This window comes from Meleagris gallopavo, chromosome 7 (genome assembly GCF_000146605.3).
Source record: "Meleagris gallopavo isolate NT-WF06-2002-E0010 breed Aviagen turkey brand Nicholas breeding stock chromosome 7, Turkey_5.1, whole genome shotgun sequence".
NCBI lineage: Eukaryota > Metazoa > Chordata > Aves > Galliformes > Phasianidae > Meleagris > Meleagris gallopavo.
This window is the reverse complement of record NC_015017.2, coordinates 33,624,892-33,644,718: the sequence shown is the minus strand read 5'-3', so window position 1 is coordinate 33,644,718 and position 19,827 is coordinate 33,624,892. Positions and strand designations below refer to the sequence as shown.

The window sequence follows — 19,827 nt, the reverse complement described above, 5'->3', positions numbered from 1 at the left end:
GGGAAGGACTAATTGAGGCAAATTATCAATTATATTTTTGTAATACAGTTGGAGATATTTACCTCTATCCTTAATTTCCTAATTGGCTTTCCAAATTAAAGAAAGGAAAAGAAGAATGAGCCAACTCCAGCAGGAAAGATTTTGTCCGGTTTAAAAATTGCAAGGCAGTCAATCTGTGGACTTACTGAGTGGGCCATCAAGGAAAATAACGACACTACTAAAATAAAGCAGCACACTAATCACAAAAGCCAGTCATGTGAAAAAAAGCTGTGTTATGTTGTCGGGTTTTTTTTTCTGTACATCACAGAAAAGCTTTGGTGCAGAGAGAAATTTGTCTGAGATTTGTATTTTTAAGGGCCTCAGACCCTGAACCTTTCTGAGGAGTGATTAATCTCTACATTAGGCTCAAAGCCATTGTTACATTCACGTATCTATGATACATTCACATGGTAAGTCACATTGATGTAGGTGAACTAAATCCTATGGAAGTCTAACAGCCAGGTTTCAGTCACGAAAGGTGAAAATCATTGCTGCAAGAAGGCAAAAGGCCAAAGTTTGCTCTCTAAAAAAGCGACAAACTGACCACTTTTGTTTTCCTATACCTTGTTCTCATGGTATTATCAAGTCTGGGACAAACTTAAATCTGCTTCTAAGGCAAAGTTTGTAACCTTAGATGTGTCTTTCTATATTTTGTAAAAATTCTTCAAAGAGACCTAGCAAAAAAAAGTAGGTTTTACAAATTCTCACTTTTGCTCAAAGGAGAAAAAGAAAGAATTGTCCTGGCAAAAGGACAGGAGGAAGAAACAAAGAGAAGTCAGAAGAGCTCAAAGAAAGAGAAGAGGAACACTGCTTATCTCCAAATCTGATGAAGCAAGAGCAACGCTTAGATATCACAATGACTGGCATTCAAAAAATAAGGCCATGGCTTAATTAGATATAAATGTAGTCACCTAGAAAATGTCACAAGGTTACCTGATTCTAATTGTGAACAAGACAGACTAAGCTGCTCAGAAAAACCTGTCATGAATAATTTCACAGGGCTTAGCAATTCTGCATACTTCTGTAATTTGCCCTTCTCTATTATGGTTGAATAACATCCTGCTAATTATTAATTGGATAATGATTTGTTTCTATCACTAATTCAACAATATGTTCAGAAGTGCATTTTGAAAGCTCCCAGCTCTTGAGACCATAAATATTGGTCTTATCTCCACTTAACTACTCTGGTTGGAAGGCAGGTTTCAGCTGATGGAAATTGGAGACTGAAGTCAGAAACATCCACGTCTTCCACAGAGGGATGCAGAATTGCCTTGCAGAGAATGGAAAGTGTCCAGCACTGAGTAGCAAGTGGGACTGGGTACAGGATACAACTAAGGAAAGGTTTTGAGAGATCACTGCTTTGGTCTGATCAGGGTTCCCAAAGGCTTGGCATCTTACTGGACTTCTCCCCCACTGTGGTGACATTGGAGTGCTTTTTATTATGGTGAAACCATTGTGATTGCCCTCATAACATGAAATTCTCTGTTTTTGGAGAGCCAGTTAACACATCCTGAATATTACACAGGGGTCTGGCTGGAGATGAGTAATTCACCCTTAAGGGAACTATTATCCACGAGGTGGAAACATTTCACACCTCATTTATCTCCCAGTTCCAAACCTTGGGGTCTTAAGAGCACTCCGTATGTAGACCACAGTGCGTATGAGAGGACTCTGCTGTTCCATACTGACCACCCTTGTAGCCTCTGACATGGATCCTATGCCAGGGCCACGTTGCAATCATTCCTGCTCGGATAAAAAGCTGAAGACAAGAAAGCCAACAATGATCCCCTTAAGCTACAACTCCCTAAGAAAAGCCTGACCATTAAAAATACCACATAAATATCACTGACAGGCTTCAAGGTTATTCAGAGAAGCCCCACGCATAGACAAGCTCCTCTTTTAATAATGATAAAAGCCTTGAAGTTTTCAAAAGAGCATGACACTACAGTCAAATCCACCTTTCAAAGCTCAGCAGCTCCCTTTTGGCAGAAGAAAAGGTAACATTGTGGGGGTAAGGTATAGCATTCCTCCTTCATGGGCCACAGAGGCATAATCAATTGGTACAACAGCACATTGTTGAAACACAAACCACGGAAAGCTGCTTTATGAATCTGTGCAGCCAGCTGGAACAGCCATAAACAGCTGCGAGAGAAATTCACTCCAGAACTGAATCACTTCATCAGGATGTGTTTTTATTTTCCTTTTATCACATGCAGCTCAGACCACTGATCTTTGTCCTGAAGACCCTCCACAGAGCAGCTTCTCCATTCCCTTGTACTCAGGAACAATAATGGCCCCTCTTGTACTTATTAATCTCCTCCCGAGACTTCGTTTCTCCTTTTCCCATTAGAGAGCTCAGCAAGTCTTCCAACTCGCTGCACTACACTATGTGGCATCCTAGGCTTTTTGGCTGGACGTCAGAGAGCATTAGTGTTTTGGGAGCAGCATGGGTAAAGAATTTGCTCCTAAGATAATGCTTTTGCCTGTAAATCAATTCAGAGTAATGATTTCAATGAACTGCAAATTATGGCAATGAGGAGAAAATACCCTAGTGGAGTGATATCTCCTGCTTGTTTCAGCTCTGTTACTGCCCTACGTCTAAGGCATGTGTTTGATATAGATTACACATACAGACAAACTGTTTCTAGGACAGAAGCACAGCCTAGAGTCCCAGCAAGCAGTGAAATTGGAATACATGCTGTATATCGTTTGGATCTCAAGGCTGGTTCAACATTACAAGGACAATACCACTGACTGCTGAAGTCATGAGTAATGAGCAGCATAACAAGGACATCACAGACCCACTGCAATTATGTAAGACTGTATCAGGAAAACACTGAAAACAACTCTAAGAATTACCAGATTTAGCGAAAATAAAGGTTTTCAAGCAAGTAAAAACTGAAGTAGGAGATATCTTGAAAGAAACTGCTGATTGAAATACAACTTCTCCCTCTAATCTCTAATCTAGTTTAGACTTTTATGGAATTAATACAAACAGTAGAAATCCATTTATATTCCACTAGAGTTCCATTAGTGTAGTCAACTTTAGCCTTCTATTTCACTTTGAATGTAGAAATGTCATCAGGCTCCCAGATGGCAGAAAACCTTGGTCCCAAGAAGGATAAGAAGTTAGAAGAACTGAGTTACAGCAACCTCATGAAAGCTATCCTAATCCAGCAAGAACAGTTACATTCATGTGACAGGCTCCAAAAACTGTTGAGTGGATCGCATCAGGTCATCATTTACATCCGTTGTGCACTTGGGTTTTTTTAATCTCCTTACCTGAGCTGCTACAGTGCGATGGTTCCACCAGCCTGCCAGCCTTATCGTAACAGGCAATAGCTCGCAGTCGCACGCCCTCTCCACACTCCTTGGTGCCTCCATGGGATTGCACTCCTGCCTGCAGCTCTAACTTCCCTCCTCCGATGACGCAGTCTGACCAGTTTCCATGGGGTTGGGAGGTAAACACCTCGCAGGGGCACAGCTCTGTTTCAACCTGAGGATAAACTTCTGTGTTCTGGCATTTGTCCCGCTTTCTGCTTCTCCCTGTTCCAACCAGAGAAATCTGTTCGTTAGCTTAACATCTGCTACTTTTGATAACGACATGTCATGTTATTTATACTTGCAGGAATTCAACACATTAGAACCAAGACAATCTGAATGTTAATATCCAGGAACATTTCCTAGGCACCTACTCGCTGCTGCCAGTGCTTTGGAGTGCAAGGACCATGTATTTATCTCCAGGGGCAACCAGAGAACTCAGAAATACTGTTTTGATGGATAGGGCAAGGAGCAAAATGCAAAGCCTTGTTGTACTAACAGTCTGCTCAGAAAACGTTTTGTAATTTAATATAATATCACTTTTCTCTAATTATCTGATGCAAATAAATTGATTGGTTTGTCTCTATTTGCTTGCAATCAATGGTTGCCAGGACAACCTAGAAAGGACTCCACATTAGCCACAACTTCTTCTTTGATGCTACTTTACAAATTAGTTAAAGATGCACTCTGCACACAAACTGTACTTTGAAGAAAACAGAAAAGATAATCCTCAGTAAATTATCAGGGCTGGAAAGCATTTCAATGGTTACAATTGGTTTAATCTTTTCTTTTGCTCTGTTCCTTCAACAGGCTTTAAAAGAAGGCTATTTACACATCTTTCTCCTTCAGCAACTTTAGGAAAGCAGAAGCATTTAAATGAACCTGCAGAGCAGCTCTTTGCAACTGCACTCTGCAGACCCTGCTCCTGGAGGACTTGTAGACATGAGAAGAGGTCCCTGGAAGGAGATAATGCAAAGGAGAGAATCCGTGCTCCCTGAATCCCTACAATTGCTCAAGCAGAAAAAAGGTCTGTGCACAGCCTCTGGAAGGTAAAATCAATGCCTTTCTTGGCATGGGTTAGGCAGTGTGAAGTGGAGTAATCTTTACGCTGTCTGAGCTCAGGAATGTCTTTGTATTTGGCATCCAAGCAGAAGGGGAGATTCATCTTCACTAACAACTGCATCTGTATCACATCCTCAAACACCCCTTGGGGATCCTGTACACTCTAAAAATACTTCTACAGAAAGTTTTTAAAGCTTTGATCTGAAAAGAAATGTTTTCTCTTTGCAATTGCAGACAAGTATGATACTAAAAACAAACAATAAGCTGTATACCCAACAGCCCCCTTGCTAGTCCAGCAGTCATTTCAACAGGAGCACGAGTGGGCCTTGACAAAACCTGTTTGTGTACAAACACGTATCTCTGCAAAGAGAAGAGCCCTTCAGACTTGTGTCCTTCAAACCCCAGCTCTCTAAAAAGTGTACCTCCAGAGTCCTGGGGAAGGTGAAGTTTGCAAGCACAAAAGGAAAATAAGCCCAAAGAAACCAAATAATGCCAGCATTATTTTTTTCAGCTGGTAGCCCAGCAGCAGGCAAGCCCTAAAGGAGAGTGGGGAGTGCAAACTGAACCATGCAGGCACGTGGCTGTGTGTGCCTGGACCTGTGCCCATCTCCCTGAGTGCCCACTCAATGGCTGGGTATCTACAAATCCAGCTACTAGAGAGGATTTGGGAGAAACTTTGAATTATTCTTGTTATCCTCCCTAGCACTCATGAATGTATAAATTCAGGTAAGAGGTACAACTCCCCATGCTTCAAGGAGAGTCTTAAAAGGCTTTAAGTAGATTGGGAACTCTCTAGTGGCAGAGGAATTTGGAATTTGCCATGACTGCTTGGTTCCTAATTTTTGGCAGGACTATACGAAGCACATCAGATATAGGTATGGATGCTAATAACCTCACTCAGCCACAACACACCTTGTCTTGCCATCCCTTTTGTAGAAATCTTCTAATGAAGGTGCTATCAAAGCCCTATTGTAGCATCCAATCCATACTCTTCACAAAGAAGTCATTTTAGATTCAGCAGCGATGATATTTCTATGATCTTCACAGAGTGCTACAAAAATGCTGATTAAAATACCATTCCCAAACATTTTCAAGGACACAAACCCTTCAATTAAGTAGCATTTTCTTTTTATAAACTCAGCTTCTGAACACTAATAAATATTATATTCATTCAGTATTACATTCAATATTACCAGATAGCACGTACTATGCATAAAAACTAAACGACGTTAAGAAAATATATTTCTACATAAAATGTAATGCACCTATAATATACTGAATATTTGACTATTTATTAACTGAAGACTCACTTAAAAGCTGCATTTTCATTATAATGACTTTGAATTTTGATATGTTTTTAATAAGCTTCTTAATTAATGACTAATTTTCTGTGTAGAGTCTATGATTACTTACAAAGTAAAACGGATAATACCAAAAACTGAGGGGGAGGCAGGCAAATACTGAGCAAACAATTAGCAGATTCCCACTAAATGACATTATTAATGAACTCTTATAATTAACTCTAAGCATTCACTTGAGCAGAGACATGCAACTCATACATTCTTGCAAAAAGGCTGAAATACAAGTGGAGTACATCAATGCTATGATGGATTCCCCAAACAGCACTACTCTTGGATCTTTGGACCGAGCTCATAGTGATGAGATTTCAAACTCCAGCAGCTCAAATAGCAAGAATCAGTTATCATCAAGTTTTATGTAAAGAAAGGAGAGCCCTAATCCAACAAACCTCTCTGGAACTGCGGCTTCCTAAAAGTGATTCCTGATTTGGCCTTTCCCTTGGTGGAATCTGTGGCTTTGTGCTGCCCAGTCCCACCCAGAACACTGCTGCCCTTCACCACCAGCTTCTCAGGATGCCCTGGCAGGCAGTGGGCTGAGGTTCACTTGCATGAACAGATCTATGTCTAATGCAGAACAGAATGAGAAAGAATGTAGGTAGGGCGATGCTGTTTTGCTGTATGGCATTTTGCAGGCATGTTCATAATGACAATTCAAATTTAAACCACCTGCAAGTAAATATTCAACTTTTTCTTATGGTATCATATTTTCCATAAGATCACACAGATATTAATCTGACAGAGATGGAGGACTGCTACTATTTTAAACATACAGGCATCAATATGGGTAAGATTTTAGAATATGCTCTTTGATAGAAACAATAGAGCATTTTATAATAATGATTTTTATGCAGAAGCAAAATCTTTACAGTGAGCCGCACTCACGAATGGCAGCTTGATGCCATTATGTCTACATACTGTGATTGCTGCTTACTAAAAACTTGGATCACTTCAGCAGTAACAAACAGAATAACAAAATAATCATGGTACAAGTGCTTCCAGAAGAAAGAAACAGTGGTAGCTACCCCATTTTGCTGCCATTCTGTTCTCAGACATTATCGCAGCAGATACTCTTACGACTATGTTACTTTTCCACTTCACAGTAGAATTCTTTGAAGTTTCACTTCTAGTAGTGGAGCTCAACTCCAGAAAAGGAGCCATGTGCACCACAGCTCTCAGATACAAAACAGCAACATAACAAGTTATGTATGAGGATAACAACAAATTTACTGTAAAGCTGGAAACAGTATAATTCATTTTGACTTGATTTACTATGTGGGGGGCAGACAAATCCTAACAAAGCAAGTTGCTCTCAACTATTAACATCCTAGAGTTACAAAGCTTTTCAATTTGACCAGCATTCAAATAAAACATAATCACGTACCACAACAGCAAGTATAGAAGAAGGTTCCATTAAATGGTTTGAACCAGAGGTTTTTTTTTATGAATATATATAAAAGATCAAATAAAACTGTTTGAACGATACAGTTCTTTCTTCACCCATGGTATTAATTTGCACTGTTGAACTACTGGATAGTGCTATGCACAAAACTCCCAGTTTTAAGTTTTATCCTGATTTCAACAGTCTAAAATTGAAAAATATATTTATTTTTCTTCATGTTTCATGATTAATAGGTCAAATAAACTCGCAGAAGGCGTAGTCACTATTTGGTTTTCGTGTAAAAACAGGTTCTCACCACTGAGGTTTTTTTTTGCAATATTTCCATCCCAAAAGGCACGTGCATAAAGAAGGCAGTGATCAGAATCAGACTAAAAATCAATTAGGAACTGCCTACTCTCTTCGGGATTTTCTGAAACTCCAACATCAGTTCACCAGCATCTAGGATACATCACTCAAGAATATCATGATTAGATAAGTATTAGAAAAGATTTTACCTGTGAGTGATCGTCTCCTAGTTTTTGTTGATTCACAGTCAAATGAGCATGCTGTAAATTTAGACCAAGGGGTAAACGTGCAGTCATCTTTACAGGGAATGAGACAGTCTTGCACAAGAGGTGGCATAGGTCCAGCCCATTTCATGCATTCAGAGACGTCAGCGGATTCGTTGCTCTCTGCCAGGCATGTAACAGCTGGAGAGTAAAAGGACAGAAAACTTTATACTGTTCTGTGTGTTGTATTACACTGTATTTAGTCTCTGCTTGTGCTCCGTGCAAGATTCACTCCTCTGGCTTAATAGCATAAAGCTGATTTATTTTTAGGTCATTATTCATGCATCACTCAAACATGTTCAAAGAGCTTTGCAAAACCATAAAGACACATTCTTATTCCAGCAGTCTGTTGCCTAAATGATGATATAAATTCAATATTCTCGAAGAGGCAGTCATTGTAAGTGTTGGGGCAACTGTTCAACTAATAATACATTGTAAGACCAAATAAGAAAAGATATAATAGCGCAGCTCTGTGCCATAAAGCACGTTTGGTCGAGGTCAGGATTCCCAAGCTGCAATGCACACATCCCCCATGGAACTGAAACTGCTTTGAAGTGTGAAAAATAGAAGTAAAAGAAAGCTTCCTTTTCCACAACTGTCATCCTATCTGTACTGGATAAAGAGAACAAGTGTCTGAGCAGCAGATGCTGCTTACGGAGCTCAGGGCTTCTTGCAGCAAGATACAGACTGTGAGCCCTAAATAGCGTGCAACCTCTTGGGCTCCCTCTCTTTGGCCACCTAAGATTCTCTCTCTCTTTCAAACAGATGGAGATGTTTAGGAGAAAAAGCAAGACCTATGCCTTCTCTTCCTTGGCAATCCTGTGACATGATAGGGTATGCAACCTGCTTTTATGGCACATGACCACTTGCTATAAGAGCACCACTGAATGGATGCAACAATATGAAAACCAACCAAACTCAAAAAGCAATTACTATATAGGCATCAGGTGAAGACAGTGTCCCTCGGCTGAGCTCCACCCAACTGCAATGCCTTTAGCATGGGCAGAGGGAGAACTCCTCCACACTAACACAGCTTTACCTCTGCACACAGTCTAAAGCTTTACCTCTAAGACTGGGCCATGGCAACTGGAAATAGCAGGCACAGTGCTGGGGTGAGGCTGAGGTCCTGAACTTCGACTTAGATGCCGTTATGGTCAGTCAAGAGTCAAAAGGGGTTTGCAAAGAGCACAGCGCAGGACTGACAAGCACTGATTTTCCCCAGATTCCATTTTAAGCCAAATTCCCTTTTCCTTCAACACCTCACACTTTTTTTGAAGCTAGCTTGTAACAATTTATTAAGGTGGGTAATGGCACTGAATAGCCATAGCAGGGGACAAATGTATTAATGTAAAAATCTGAGTCACTTGAAGCCTACAATAAAACTTTCTAAAGTTTCAGTGAATTAATAATAAGTAATTATAATAAATAAAAATAGCCTGCACATCATGAAGCCTTTCATTTCATTAATAATAATTAATTCTCAGAAAATCTCCAAGATTAGGCTATTTATATCCTACAATGTAGGTTAACCAAGGCAAAGAAAGGTCGTGACTTGATTAAAGTAATGAAGTTGAGGACAGAGTTAGGAATTAAATTTGGCCCCGAGAGTTTAGTTATGGCAGGCTTTCTGACTTCAGGCAAGTCCACATGTTGCACCACAGAGCTACAGAAGATGAAATGATTTAATCCAGATATTATTATTTAACTTCAACAACCTGTGTTATTACTTCATGAAGATTACTAAATAATTCAGATTTTTGAGGCTGAATATATTTTTTCTTGTTGCTGGCACTTCATGTAACTAGGAGTGCATTAAGAGAAAGGGAAAAATAACTCATTGTTTTCTTACAATTTAAAGATTTACCAAGGTGTAACTCTGCAAGAATTCACACAGATTCTGTTTTTAACTATGGTGCTGCATGGGAGTAAGGGGTAAGTCAGCAGCCACCTAGAAATAAAAAGTAATTCATTAAAATATAATTAGATTTCTGAGGAAAAAAAATCAGCATTTTAAAGAGCATGCACAAGGCAAGCAATTGTGAAAAATCTCTTTAGACTCGAGTGACAGTAAATCAGCATATTAATAACCACCTCTAAACTGCTGATCCTAGCCGTTCACTTTCAATCCTTTTGACCTTTGCCATCTCTCCACACTGGAAGGCAGCAACTCGGAGACGTTCTCTTTCTCAATTACAAAAGCAGAAGGACAGAGGTCGCCGCACTGTATGGGAAAGCGGTGTAATTGCCCTCTTCAGAAAGGTTACAGAAGTAATAGACTCTGCTGCCCGAGGTCTTTGTAGCCTCGTTACCTTCAGCAAGGACACTAAAGATTCAGCAACACAAAATCATGAAGTGTATGCAACACTCCTCAGCATTGCTGCAGCAGCTACAAGTGAGCAATATCCTGTGCTGCAGGCCCTGTCCAGCAATATTTGCAATTGCATAATAAACTACCCTGTTGCAATGTTTACTACCATCTGACAGAAGACTACAATTCATTCTTGACATTTGTTAATGGCAACACAAGCAATGGAACTTTTAAATACCAGTGTTAAAACAGACACTCCATGCTGCAATGAGTTATTATCTAATGGCCCGATCTGCACAAATACCCTTAATTTTAAGCATACACATAATTCACTGAGTTTGCTCAGGCTATTTAGATGCAAAAAGTAATGGATGTGTAAGGTCAGGGCAAATATTTGACAGAGATTATGGAGCATAAAGAAATTAGCATCAATAGTAAACATAGGTAGAGGAAAGAAAACAAGTAATTTGAATTGTGCTGTAATGCCTGCATGCAGTAGTAATTTTGAAGCAATATAACAGAGGTATTAGCAACCACATTTGAGGGGGATTACGTCACACATAACAAAAACTTGCCAGAAAAATTTAAACAGAAAATGTAGGCTTTAAAGAGACCCTGAAGACTCTCAGAGATCAATGAAGGTAATCACGTTTTTGACACAAGAAGCAACAATGAAAAAAGCATGGAGACAAGGAGGAGTTGAAAAACAGAAAGTGTAATGTTTTGCCTGAGAAGTGACATCTTGAAACGTACCACGGAGAATCATGAGCGAGGAGGAGAGGAATGAGGCTGATATTACTGACAACAACAATGTGAAACAAAAGCAAGTGGGAAATGAAGGCAGGGAGATTTCAAAGCTAGAGCAAGAAATTTAAATTAGTGCACAGACAGCAAAGATTTAAAAGACTGAGGAAAGGTGAAGCAACTTGGTCAGAATGGCATCAAAGACCTTCCTGGGGAGGACAGAGGAAGAACATGGGGATTTTAGGAATAGAAGAGGAGGAGGATCTCCTGTGAGGTGATTAGGGACAGGCAGATAACTGTAAATTCAGAATTACATCTCGATTTCAATAATTTTTATAAGTGCATATCCTGGTAACTCCATCAGGCCACTTCTGACGGAACAAAAACCCCTCAGTATCACCAAGGAAAAATGGCAGCAGCTGAAAAGCAAGGAATCCAAAAAGCTATTTCTGAAGCCCAAAATACTACTTAAGCACCAAATGTTCAGCCAGCTTTCTACTTTCCTGGAGTCTTGCACTTGCCAGTACCAAGAGGGAACGCTACTCTGGAGAGAGCAGCACATACTGGGTGGGCTAATGGGTTGGCTGGCCAGGGCAAGCACTCGTATGTGCACAAAACAAAATCCCAGCATGAACATCTGTGTCCTCACACAGCATGGACCCACATTTCCTCAGATGGGCTTAAGCAGGATGATGAACTTCACACATGTCAGGGAATCCATTTCCACTCAGTCTGCAAACATCTTCAACGATGATGCCAATGCACGACTTTTCCAATTTGGTCTGAATTATCTCCAAGATTCAGAGTTGAAAATGCCTGATCTATATGGCACGTCAGTCTGAAGAAACAGTAGGATTTCTACTATACCTGTATTCTGTGTCTGAGACAAGCAGCACAAACTGCTAAAATAAATTAAACAATAAAACAAATGCATATTAGGGCATTTTAATGTTTCAGAAATAAAAGATAGGAAGCAGTGTTACTGCTGGATCCATACTGGTGGTTTCTTCAGGAAATATTCACCTCCTATTTTCCTGCTACAAACTTATTCCTCAGTTAAATCAGCTCTTTGAAGACAAAAATATTATCAAGTACAGGCACTTCTGGAAACAGAATGAGACAAACTTCTTTTTAACGAACCTTCAGAAAAGTTAATAAAATTACTTATCCTCAGTGGTTTCAAACTACTGATTGGCTTGGCTCGTGTATGTTCTCTTTATGTAAGAAATACTTCTTCATAATCTTCAGGTCTGTCACAACGGTTTTAAATAAACTCATACCACAAAGCAATTTCTGTTCTGTCAACATCTCAATTCTTTTTTTAAGTGGGATACCACCAAAGGGCAAACACAGCCCATTTTCAGCTCTATGCTTTGAGAAAACAAAAATCACATCGTAACTGCAAGTCCCTCCTAGACACAATGTGTGATTGCCACCTCGCTGCAGCATTTAAAATGGGCACAAACGTGAATTGAAATAGCTACTAACAGGACATTACCAGATAAAGGGCTTTGAATCTTGGTTTCCATGAAGAGAATCGCCTTTGAAGTCCTGCTATTTCTTATTAGTGCCAGTAAACACCACCAAACTGGAATTAAACACTTGGGGCCACGCTCCAAGGTGACAATTTAATGCAGTTCTGTTGATATAAATATCAAACAATAGCTGGCACAAAAACAAGATCATGAATTAAACAAAAGGTAACCGGGTTCCAAACGCTAAGAGAAAACATATTTTTATAAAGAAGCGACCAGAGAGATAGGGCCAGGAGAGAGGAAACCATTCCCAGTTTTCTGTGGGGCATCCACACGGCCCAGCTGCATCGCCTGTAGGCTGCGCAGTGCAGAGACAGCACAGGCCTGTTCCCAGGGCAGAACTGGAGCTGTTTAATGGACATTTAAGATGCCAGCAAATCTAAGTGATTAATACGAGCAATGAAAATAGCAGCAGATGCGCCTGCTTTGCTTCAAGGCATAAGTCAGCTGCTACCTGAATGGTGCTGGGAGGAAGTTCCCCCTTCCATCAGTACAGGGTCCTGCAGGAACACAGAACTAGGATTGCTAACAAGATATTCTGTATGACAGTCCCTGTCTTCTTGTTCTGTATTTACACTCGCAAGACTTCACTTGCGTGCCATCATCTTAGCATAAGGCATAAAGTAGCATATGGAAGCTATATACTTTAACTACATTTATCTTAAATTAAAAGTAAATAGCAGACTAATCTATAAACTTGAACACTGTGAAATCAAATGTTTACACGCTGAAAAATTGCAGAGATGCCAACTACATCTTTAGAGGACGTTATGTCACTATCAAAGAAGCCTGTGAGCATCCAATCAGGGGAACTCAAGTCCTCTCCCTGTGCTCATGCCTGACTTACAGCTCCAGAGATGGTCCTAACAAAAGAGAGCATTGGGATAGAAATATTACAGGCACAACACTGCAAGAACATAAATATGGTTCCTCTTAAGTAAAAATCCATACTCTTGGTAATTATATTCATTTACCAAAGTTATATTCATTTACCAAAGTTATAATCAATTCTCCTTTAAAAATGCATTTCAACAGTTTCCAAAGAGTGAAAACTGTAGAGTGAGAATATCAACTACCAGACATTACAATTATATTGTACCACAGCATTTCAATTTGGAATTTCTAAATTGGTGGTGACAAAACTCTGGAATTATATATCATTAGAATATCTAAAAACAATGACTGATAATTCCAGCAAGGTACAGTCAGGTCAAACACCAAAAGCAAAGCTTTGCAGCAGTGTAATTCAGATGGCTGGACTTAATACAAGAAGATGTCTGATGAGGCTAGACAAGAGAGGCCTGGCCCCAAGGGGAGCAGAGACAACTGTGTAATAAGCTTCTCTAGCTTCAAATTCTAAGAATCTGTGAAAAAAATCAAAGACAGCATGTAAGTCAAAGGAACTATTTCAATGAGACTGTTTACCTTTTCATTGTTCAGAAAAACTCTCATTATCCCTCAACATAACAGTAACTAGTTCACTTACTTCTTACATATACCATAAGTGAAAAAGGAGTTTAGAGATAATACTTAAAAAACACTTCAACGATTCAGACTTGCTGGTTCTAACCATCATCTCATAAACAATTATGATCTCATTTGTTTTCTATATTGACACTCCTTCGCGCTTACAATCAGTTTTTCTAAAAGCCCAGGTGGAACATTTACATACGCTTATGTGCAACATACTCAAGATAGCAATCCCTAATTATAGGAGACCACAGGCAGTGCTGTACACATAACAGAAGAGAGAATACAAGGCTCTGCTGCAACTCAGATTGAAGACTAGGGCCCTGATTCTGTACTGACATAAGTATTTATCAAACTTCAACACCACAACACTCCTCGGATTCAGCAGCACTCCCTGAAATGAGGCAAAGCATGGACTTACAGAAGGAAACCACAATATAACTCCTTAAAGTAATTAAAAAAAAAGAACAAACGATGCTGGGAAGGACATCACAGAGAAAAATCTAGAAAAAACAACCAGGGCAGGGTTGGAAAAACTAGTTATTCAGCAGAGAAACTGGCTCTGAGATCACCAGCTTCCCATTTTGTAATTATTAATGATATTGACAGTGGTGCTTAAAGGGCTAACAAATGCCACCAAATACACAGAGCTCTGAGTAAACATAGACCCCAACCAACCTGCAATACAAACAAATGAAAGGCCTGAGATGAGGCTGGGAAGCAATAAAGATGTAAATAGCAACTGCAAAGATAAAGCTAAGCAACTGAAAAGATTTGCATAAACAAGGAGTGAGGGAAGAATTGGGAAGAAATGTCTCTAATGGAGCAATTTTAATGTGTAGAAGAAACTGTAACAGGAAAAGGGAAGAGTTGGGCTAAAACAGGAGGAGGAAAAAAAGCATACAAAACTGAAGATTCTCCTCAAGTTTAAGACTGCAGCCATTCTTTGGCTGGTTTCTCTCCGCAGCCTTCCCACAAGAAGACATGTATGTTGTCAGAAGACAGGTTAGTGCAGGACAGGAGCCACAGAAGAAGGGGCAGCGCATCTATTTGAGCTTCCCAGGGCTCAGCCTGAAGGGAGCTTCAACTGAAAGTGATTAAAAACATTTGAGGCTGCACATCACAACCAGCAAACCCAAGGCAGGCTGATTTCTGCAACTTAATGCCCGAAACAGGACTCACTTGTGTTCCATTTTAAAGTAACTTCCTAGAGTACGTTTTTCCTTCAATATTTATGGATGAGATTATTGATCATTTGTAGGGAATATACGATTTGAAACACAGAGAATTGAGCTGTACATGTCAATTGTGCTAAGGTATGTGACTTGATGTTTTAATTCTTCCTCTTTGAGCCAAGACTGCTCGCTGTTTAAGGAGAAATAGGAGAGAAATTGCATTGCAATAAGGCCCATCCTTCCTCCCACCCACACACTGGATGTGGAACAGGAGAGTGATACCTTAATGCCTGGCATCATTTTCATTTTAATACAAGTGTTTTCTTATTGTAGTGGTTCACACTGTCTAGCTGGGAAGACAAAATAATACAATTTTTAATGTTTCAAATTTACTTTGGCCAGTGAATAACTGCAATCTGAGTGCTTCTACATTATGCAATCAGTCTAAGGAAACTTCACAATTTTCCTTTTTTCCTGGCTTTATTATAGGTTTTGAATTGCTTTTGCTTTCATTTTCTATTAAAAAGAAAAATCAATGGAAGTGCATTAGATGATTAATGATAGAAATTATCCTTCTACTCCTTTCAGAGAACATAACGAAACCCAAAAATATGCTTCCTTTTCTGCTCTTTCTGTTGCCCACAATTACTAAAAGCACTGGAGTTCAATTTATTTGTGGCACCAATCATCAAGTTATATTTAAGATGAATTATTTTTGCACATCCTGAAAATAAAACTAATACACCCTGTTATATATACATGCATTGAGAACACAGTAAATACAGAAAATGAAATATATGCCAAATAACAGAGAGAGAGAAAATGGAAAACAAACATCTGTACAGTATTCCTAGTAACTCCAATCAGAAAAGCACTTAGCTGAATACTTTGAAAGGCCTCAAAAAATGCCTCTGTAAGACTGTCGAGTGAACTATGCATTTCAGGCTACGTGTTTTTGGAATCAGGTTTGACAAAATAATCAGTTGATATCATCTTGCAGGCAACTGGACATAAGAAAACATTGCATTGCATTGGTGTAGCCTCTCTCTCCCCAAGCACAATTTTGCTTCTGTGAGACACGTCGCCATTAAGAGAAATTAATGCACAGTTGGATAGGTCTTATTGCAGAAGGGATTTATGTGGTAGCCTGTTGTCCATTGGGTTGTATTCATTCCATTTTCCTCAGAATTCAGATTTTCTAACTACTTGGCCCTGTGGCTAACATTTAAGGGAAGATAGGCTGGTTTGAAATTATCCATGACCACATACTGCCTGCATAATGCTGTGTAAACAAATGCACCTCAGTAAAGATAGTCAGATTTGAACCAGTTTAAAATAAGACCAGAATATGGTCTCTTCTATTCTTTTTTCTTTAATAAGCCATGCTTTTTCAGAATTCAGGTAACTGGCACTTTACTGTCATACAGAACTGTCATCTTTATCCAAGTTCAAAACTTCAATTCAGAAAGGACTAACATGGAAACTTGGAAACCTCCTCATTACTTTCTGTATTTCACTCATGGAAATTGACATTAAATCTCTCTGAAGTACCACTGCATATTGCACAAAAAGTCCTGCATACAGCTTTCCACTTGAATTATCACATTTCTACAGTAAAAAAAGAGGTAAGGATGTTGAGTGCTTTGAGTTCTGAAGTCCAGCTACTCACCTGCAGCCTAAAACTGACACACGCCTAAGTCTACTTTGACCAAAGTTAACAAAAAGGCACACTCTTTATACAAGATCTAAATGCACTATCTTTCAGCTGTCTTACAATATTGTGTGCTGTGACTGCCCAAATAACATACTTGAGATTGGAGGATCAGTACAGTGTGTGTACAGTAAGGATATGGCTACTTAGGGTGAAGGTGCAAGAGGCATAGGGAAATTATGAAAAGGTTCATAAAGAACTCTGAGAAATCAAATGTTTTGGACCTTCCAGTAGATTTGCTCGGTAGGAAATCTACGTATAGAGATGTGAAAGCCAGTAAGAGCAGTCACACTCATGTGTGGGAGTGCTACGCACGTATACATAATGTATAAATTATACATCCAGAAAAGCTCTTCATACCTCTTCCTAAACATTCTCAGTATGTGGGGGGAAAAAAAATGTTTCACAGAAACTCTGCCTTGGGGAAGCCTTTCTTTCTTCAGTGAGGAAAAGAAAAAAAAGAATCACCAGAAGAGACTAACAGTCCAAGATGATGAAGGATATATTTATATATAATGCATATGAGACTCTGATTTCCATATGTGTAAGAACCAGTATTTCCCATGGGTCACATTAGGCAATTTTTTTTAAATGTGTTCCAATCCGTTTGCCTTTTAACGGAAAAGGAGTGTAATTATTTTTATAATTCTCATGTTTGCTGTTGTAGTTTGCTGTCTCAGTGGTAGTACATTCCTTTTTACACTTCTTTTGAAGCTAGCAGATCTAAAGAGAAGATTTGCTTTCCCCTTCTATTCTCCTTAAAACAAGGCAGAAGATCACAGAGAAGATGCAAAGGGAGACATCCTACAGCACATTATGTTTTTCTTATCGTGATCTATTCCTTCCTTGAAGACAGAAAAAAGGAAACATTTCTTATTTACCTGCTGCTACTTTTCTTAAATTTGTACCGCACCGTTGTAACTGCACGGGGATTATAAAGCAGTGGCAAAACTCACGTTTCTTTCAGTGTGAAAAGAAGAGATCCCACTACATTGTCTTTTTAATATCTGTGAATGAAGCTTTTGTCTGCAAGTTTGTTTCTAAAGCAATTACACCATCAAAATAGTGATTGATTACTACAGCATATGTACAACAAATACAATTGGAACAAAAAGTCCTCCATTTCTGACTTCTTTACTATTGGCTCAGATCATATAATTATAAATAATGGAACCATAATTTGTTGGTTTATTTAACTGAAAAACAATCAAATGCAATAAAAACAAATTAGCACAACAGAAAGTAAATTGCATCAGAACTAGCAATACTTTCCACCCTGCTGGGAGATCATTGGTATTTTCAGATATTCTTCATCTGCCTCATTCTAGATAACCTTGGGGTACATCCGACTGTGATACCATGATATGTTTTCTATATTAGAGTCTTTCCAGTAAAAACTATTTTAATCTCAGCGATATTAAATCACCAGCTTGATTTTGTTCTTATTCTCTTTCCACCTGTGAAGTTTTGTTCATCTTCGCTGGAGCTCAGAGCAGTTTCTCCCACAAAATTCCTCTCCCTTGATGCAAAAGCTTTCTGCCAAGTGTCATTACAGCGAGATCAGACGCATCACACTCCAAGTGAGAACACTTAAAGCAGGGGAAGGTTGTCTTCGGAAAGCAACGCAGAGCAAAAATTTTACAAAAGTGTTCTGTTTATTTTCTCTGACTTCTTAAAAAAAAATTTTAAAATAAGGACACTGACTCAAAGCTGAGGCTCAAAACTCAGCAAAACAAAGCATAAAGGAACATCCAACCCTCGCAGCCTCCTGTGCTGCTCTGCTACCAACCCCAAAAACTGGGGAGAGAGGACAAAAGCTATCTCCAATTACATCCTACACCATCATTTCTCTTAAAAGCAAGGGAATGCAATCAGAGGAACTTCCAAAATTTCCCCAAGTGATAATTACCTCTTCCATTTTAAAGTAAGTTATTCCAAAACTTAAAGTCAATGAAAAAACAACTCAAATGATTAATTTCACATTTTCTTTAGAGAAGAGATATTTGAAATTTTTAAGAGTGCTTCTCAAAGTAACAATAAATAGCTGCTTGTTAATTTCATCCAATGCAAAAAGGAAACTTTCTGTGTGAATATATTTGGGAAACCAACCAACTTTTCCTGTTGCTCTAACGGAATTGTAAACACAGCACATCAAGAATTCACAGTAAATTGTTTCTATGCACAAGTTTGACATGAAAGACAAATAAATTAAGATTTGAATGGCTACAGAGAACTGAAGGATTCTTTATACTTTATCCATATTTTGCCTTTTCTAGACTCTTTATTGCTTCAGACCGTTGTCTCAACTTCTCTCTAAACCTTTGTCTTGACCTGCTTGAAGACCCAAGCTCCAGGGTTATGTCTTATCAGTTAATTAACTTTTTAGAATGGAAAAAGCAAAAGTTACTATGAAGTTTTGCTCATATATATCAGAGCCAATGGCAACCAACTCAGATCCTGTGTACCTAATCCAAGATACTTAAAATAAAATTGCATCTTCCATTTATAGCTTGAGGCGAAAGAAAGTCTTGCAAAGAGGTGTGTGAAGTAGTGAGGTTTACTATAGCAAAAACATTACTATAGAGATTAAATATCGGTCTAACTTCTAAACCTTATGCCACTAAGGTCTGGTATTACATTATTAAATACCAAGATTTCATCCACAGTTTTCACGTACTCGAAACAATGCAAAACTCATTTCAGAAAAAAGAAAAAAATAAAATAAAAAAATCTATCAATTTGTTTTTAGCAAGATCTAAAGCCAAGGTTAACACTACTATTCAGATCAAGGCAACACTAGAAGGTAAGTATGGGGGAGTACATGGAATATGTCAGATCCCTCACGATAAAATAATCAGCAGCTTAGCAACAAGATAATAAAAGCAATGAAAACATAACATTCATTTAGGTTTTATAAGGCCATGGGGAACAAGGAATGAAAGACAAATGAATTAAGTTTGAAAATTCTAATCACCAAATAAGGAAAAGGAGTATCCTCAGAAACACTGTGGTATTTACCTTCATGATTCCTCCCCAAACACTAGATCTCACTGATGTGCATAAAAAAAAGATTGAGTAAAAGGGAACTGAACAGAAGCAGTGTTTGAGAAAAGCTTTGCCCACAGTTCAAAATGCCAATGGAAGACACAGCAGCAAA

At 38.8% G+C, this 19,827-nt stretch overlaps 1 protein-coding gene across 1 annotated transcript in view; it reads right to left on the bottom strand.

The window, feature by feature from the left end:
- LOC104911857 (thrombospondin type-1 domain-containing protein 7B-like) overlaps nt 1-19,827 on the bottom strand; it is an 89,484-nt gene that overhangs the window by 18,910 nt on the left and 50,747 nt on the right. Inside the window, exons 6-7 of the mRNA XM_031554324.1 lie at nt 7,674-7,868; nt 3,322-3,585 (exon numbers count right to left, since the gene is read on the bottom strand). Of these exons, the coding sequence (XP_031410184.1) occupies nt 3,322-3,585; nt 7,674-7,868 (459 nt within the window). The remainder of the gene's footprint in view (nt 1-3,321; nt 3,586-7,673; nt 7,869-19,827) is intronic.